Raw genomic sequence first — 5,752 nt, forward strand, 5'->3', positions numbered from 1 at the left:
TAATACAAGGAAACATACTTGTATATGTATTAATACAAGGAAACGTAACTACTTCTAGGTATTTTTATTTCAACATAAACGTTTTTGAAAACATTTACATACCTACACATTAAAACACATAAAACAATTATCTATAACATTACGTTAGAAACGACCGTGGACCTCTCACTCGCCCCCCCTCTCTGACCCGTCATGCCAGGGCCACACGGCCCGCAGAAGCGCTGCGAATAGCCTCGAAGCGCTGCCAGTTTCCTTTCGGCACCCATGTTAACCAATTGTGTCATCCACAGTGTGACCGGCTCGCGCCCTGCAGCGATTGTTTCGGCGTCTGGTCTATTTTCTGCGCGAGCTGCGAGAGAATGTGTCAAGCAGTGCGTTCAGTGCAGCGGCCCAGGCCAATGCCCACTCGCAAGATAAAAATAAGGTTAGTTCTTTTATCGCTATTGGTGGAAATGTCTTGCGAATGTACTTTTATGAGATCGTCAACCCCGTAAACCACTTTCTTTCAGCAGAAAACTATCTGGGTATTTGGCAATGTTTCCAAATTACCCAGAGGTAAGCAGGTAGCACACACAGATCTTCAGAAAAGGTAGACACGTCTCGATTTCACCAGTTTATTTGGCCATGTCAACTAAACATGCTAATGCATGAAATGCTCTGATGAAAGCCACCAGGCCGAAACGTTAGCATGTTTAGTTGACATGGCCAAATAAACTGGTGAAATCGAGATGTGTCTACCTTTTCTGAAGATCTGTGTGTGCTACCTGCTTACCTCTGGGTAATTTGGATGCAACTGTAGTTTTGGTTGATTGTTGTTGTTGATTGATTCAGGTCTAAATCTTGACATTTTAGTGCAAGTAGTTTAAAGGGATAGTTCAGGTTTTTGGACATGAATTTGTGTGAAACGCTGACCATCTGTAGCTCTGATGTGACGGTGTCACTACTGTCAACGAGCCTCCTGCTCTGAGAAATGGCCCGTAGCTTACCGGAGAAAAAGTAGTTCTGAAGATAAAAGGGGGACACGTAACCAAAAGGTTTTAAGCTACAAAACCAGCCAACCAGCTCATCAGGAGGATCTACATTAATCATTTACACACATACTTTCACATGCTCTGTCTCTATCTGTCAGTTATGTCTCTCTCTGTACATATATGTACATACATAGACACATACATATATATACTGTGTGTATGTATATACAGTACATATATGTACTCTCTCTCTCTCTCTCTCTCTCTCTCTCTCTCTCTCTCTCTCTCTCACACACACACACACACAGAGAGCTCCAAAAGGCAATTTTATGAAAAAGGGGCATGACAGTTTTGATGAAATTCTGAAGTTGTGTCTATATCAACCCCCTAACGTTTCGAAGACCATTACGGTTTGCGTTATACAGTAACGTTACTTTAAGCTTACATCTCAAATTCGTTCACCAACAGTGCTGAACGTTATTAACGTTAGGTTAACTTAACTCAGCAACAACCAACTGTAACGTAACGTAATGTTAATGTCATTACAAAGAATTGCTGCCTACAAACAGAACAAGCAAAGCCTCCCGACTACTCTCCATTCAATATTAACGTTATGTTTTGCTGGCATTAATCATGCCAACAAGCTAACGTTATAACGTTAGCTAACTTCAATGTTAACTTACCTGTAACATTAACGTTAGCTAATTTAGCTAGTATCCTGACGGTTACGGACAGTAATTGACATGAAATTACAAACAATAACATTATGTTAGGTTATCAACTTACAGAAAATATAACAGGGAATGGTTTCTTACCTGATGTCGCCAGAATAATAGTAATAAGGTGAAGTTCATGTAGTTAGAAGACGAAACAGATCCCGCCGGACCCTTCCGTTGTCTCCATATTCCAGTTTTTTTTTGTTCTCCGTTAACAATGACAAGCCACGACTCACTAAATAAGCAAGCAGGTGTAAAATAAGCCAGTTATTAATCTAGGTAACGTTATTCGATGGGCAGTCAGTCGCGCCGATGTCCCGCAGCAGTCATTCAAACTGACGTATTTTCAAATTAAGGCGCGCAGAGTTGTCATTGGGCAGTTCTTCTTCTTCTTCTTCTTTGTCTTCTTCTTCTGTGTTTAAGGGTGGTTGGTATCTAAATTTTTGCATTACCGTTCAGCCAAGGGTTTATATCTGCCTTGGTGAAACTATAAAATAATAAACACGGAGGCTCCAGTAACTTAAGGACGACTTCTCCCTTTTTCCCAGTCAATATAGTCATATACCACTTCGGCTCTTTCACCCTTCACAATAAGAGCCCATAACAGGAAACTCAAGATCATCAATCATAGGTTAGTATCTACTGTACTCTTATTACAAAAAAGAAAAAAAGACCCCCCCCCCCAATAAATAAATAAATTAAATAACGTTCCCCTACATCCCTCATGTTATATTTAATTGATTGTCCAAATGTTTTTTTCATTGCATTGTATGAATACAATTTTTTTTATTAGTCCTGTCCAGTGATCTAAGACAGATTAAAATATACTACTATCCTCTATTAAATGGAGAAACCTCCGTCCTTCTCTGTTGAATGACTGCATATGATGTTTTGTTTGTCAGTTATTACAGAGATCTTTCCAGGCTTTCTATCGTTTGTATGGGTTGCTGTGGATGTTGTATCACCACCCAGAAATATTTTATTCACTCTGTTAATGTTTTCTTTTAATGATATCTTGTTTTTTGTCAAGTTTTGGGCATGTGGTCTGAAGCACACCCGAAGTAGAAACTTATCGCAGATAGATGTTTTCTACACCCTAATATCACAACCCTAACCCTAACTGAGACTTTACAGAGAAAAACATTAGATTGTTAGTATGGAAATAAACCTTAATATAATGACCTACATGTTTAATTACAGACATTGAATATGAAAGTATATATAGGCTAAATATAAAATTAATAAGATTTACCATTAATTTACAGAGAAAAACATTAGATTGTTAATATGGAAATAAACTTTAATATAACGAGCTACATCAATTACAGAGATTGAATATAAAAGTACATATAAATATAAAACTAAGATCTACTGTTAATTTACAGAGAAAAACATTAGATTGTTAGTACAGAAATAAACCTTAATATAACGAGCTACATGTTTAATTACAGACATTGAATGTAAAAGTACATATAAATGTAAAACTAATAAGATTTACTGTTAAATTACAGAGAAAAACATTAGATTGTTAGTATAGAAAAAACCTTAATATAACAAGCTACATGTTTAATTACAGAGACTGAATGTAAAAGTACATATGAATATAAAAACAATAAGATTTATCGTTAATTTACAGAGAAAAACTTTAGATTGTTAGTATAGAAATAAACCATAAATATAATGTGCTACATGTTTAATTACAGACAATTATTGTTATTTTACATAAATTTGACTGTAATTTAAGAAAGCAGAAAGATAATGTATAATTAATACAGTAAATTTTCTGTAAAAAAATGAGAAATAAACATAGTTTGTCATTACTGGTATGACACTTTAAAAAAACAGGTGGGTTCTTAATTTACAGATAATATCTGTAATTTTACAGTTTTGTATACTATTTTTAAAAGACAGAAAACTACTGTAAAAATTTAAAGTTATTTACCGTAAAATTAGGATTTTTTTTTACAGTGTATGTTTTGTTTGCTGTAAAGCAATCTTTATTGTCATCTGACATTTATTACAACTGGAGCAGAATGTTCAAATGTGTCTTTTTTGTAGTAAATTTGATCTAATTTATTTAATTTTACACTTTGTCTTCTCTGGACAGTACAATCTCTCATTTAGGGGCCGCTACACAGACCTAACTGATGACGCACTGGATCAGCATGTGTTGGAGATCGTCTCTAGCAATGACAACATAGGACCAGAAGGTGTTAGGGCACGACTTGTGGGTGAGGACATCATAGTCCCGAGACACCGTATGCGGCAAAGTGTCATCAGGACTAATCCTGAGGGTGCTGCTCTTCGGAGTATGTCCCACAGGCTTCGCAGGACAACATACCGCGTAGCAGGGCCAAATTCGCTGTGGCATATTGATGGCAACCACAAGCTCATTAAGTAAGTTGCAAATGAAGCTGTTTCACTCTGATTTATTTATTTGCCCTTAAGTGTCAATAGCCAATGTAAAGCTGACTATCTGATTTTAAATGTTTTTCTTTGTGGTTTGTTTTTAATGCACTAGATCATGTTGAGCTATTATAACAAATAGCCTTTTCCCCACTGTCCTTTGAGTTAATATCTTTAATATGTTAATTTTTTCTCCCTCCCATCCCCTTCTTCCAATCCCTTTCTCCATCTTTTTTTTAGGTGGAAGATTGTGATCCATGGAGGAATAGATGGTTACAGCCGACTTGTGGTATTCCTTCAAGCCTTAAACAACAACAGAAGTGACCCTGTAATGGACTTGTTTGTTGAAGCTATCAGCCAGTATGGTGTCCCATCCAGAGTCAGATGTGACCATGGAGGGGAAAACAATGCTGTCTGTCTTTTTATGGATGTTTTCCAAGGCTCAACCCAGGGGAGTGCTTTAAGAGGGAGGAGCACTTACAATCAAAGTATTGAAAGACTGTGGGGCGATGTCTGGAGAGGCATTACAAACGTCTACCATTCCTTGTTCACTTTTCTGGAGAAGGAAGGAACATTTAACTCCACCAATGAAATGCACCTCTGGGCTCTTCACTTCGTTTACCTGCCCCGGATAAACTGTGACCTTAGAGGTCCAAGGGGCGGCTTCAGCAGAGGACCAGGGGGCGGCTGTGGCAGAGGTCCATGGGGCGGCTGCAGCAGAGGACCAGGGGCCTGGAGTAGCTGCCTTTGACTGGCTTGAAACAGTTCAGGTTCCCCTCAGTCAATTTCAACCCAATGATGAACGGTTGGAATACCTTAGACAACACATAAATCCTTTGGGTGGAGCTAGAGACAGTTTGGGAACTGATGTTTTTGAACATGTCCTCAACTTTTTGTCTGTACTGTACAGCACAGAGTTATTATCGTTCTGTATTTTTCCATTAGTTTTTAATTTTTATTTAGTTTTTAATTTTTGTTTTCAATTCAGGTTAGTTTTGGTTAGTTTCCAGAGTCTGTTTCCTCATTTCAGTTTAGTTTTTATTAGTTTCAGTATTTTTTTAGGAGGGTGTATTTGTCTGGGGGAAGATTTAAGAAGTTCAGAATAGGTATTACAACACAAACACAACACTTTGTGAAGGCAATATTTGACTCACAGTCATTTAGACTCTCAGTCTCAATAAACACAGGCACCAGTGCCTCCTCATGTTGTTGTGTTGACAAATTTGACAAATTGACCTAAAACTAAAGACATTTTTTGTATAGTTGTATTTAATTTTAGTTAGTTTTGTGAGTACACAATAGTTTTAGTTTAGTTTTAGTTGTTAATGTTGATGGGTGAGCAGGCAAAATATGTTAATGTGTATATATTTAAAAAAAACAAACAAAAAAAAAAACAATATATGTATGTGATTGAATTATTGAAATATGTTCCAGTAAAATGTGATTTATTTGAATGGTTCTGATGTCTATGTTTATTTCCATTTTAGAATATCACAACATGTGAGGGCACCATACTGAGGTCAGAGGCCTCTACTACGAAGCAGGATTTGGGGTTAGCGAGGTAACTTTAGGCTTAACTCTGGGTTTTCAGGACTACAGTAGTAAATAAGAGATACCTTTTTACACGTGCACGCGCGTGACAGTGTGTGTGTATGGGGC

The 5,752-nt window shown here is 37.2% G+C and overlaps 1 protein-coding gene across 1 annotated transcript; it reads left to right on the forward strand.

Moving 5' to 3' along the window:
• Positions 1–297: 297 nt before the first annotated feature.
• LOC125904028 (uncharacterized) lies at positions 298–5,432 on the forward strand. The gene is made up of 3 exons (XM_049601294.1): positions 298–424; positions 3,795–4,084; positions 4,334–5,432. The coding sequence occupies exons 2-3, from the start codon at positions 3,948–3,950 to the stop codon at positions 4,842–4,844; spliced, it is 648 nt and encodes a 215-aa protein (XP_049457251.1). The 5' UTR covers positions 298–424; positions 3,795–3,947; the 3' UTR covers positions 4,845–5,432.
• Positions 5,433–5,752: the final 320 nt, after the last annotated feature.

This window comes from Epinephelus fuscoguttatus, linkage group LG16 (genome assembly GCF_011397635.1).
Source record: "Epinephelus fuscoguttatus linkage group LG16, E.fuscoguttatus.final_Chr_v1".
NCBI classification, from domain to species: Eukaryota; Metazoa; Chordata; class Actinopteri; order Perciformes; family Serranidae; genus Epinephelus; species Epinephelus fuscoguttatus.

Excerpts from the sequence above, each read along its gene's own strand:
- LOC125904028 (XM_049601294.1), top strand. The coding sequence starts at position 3,948 with ATGCGGCAAAGTGTCATCAGGACTAATCCTGAGGGTGCTGCTCTTCGG. Across the intron at positions 4,085-4,333 it reads GGCAACCACAAGCTCATTAA|GTGGAAGATTGTGATCCATG; the intron begins GTAAGTTGCAAA and ends TCTTTTTTTTAG.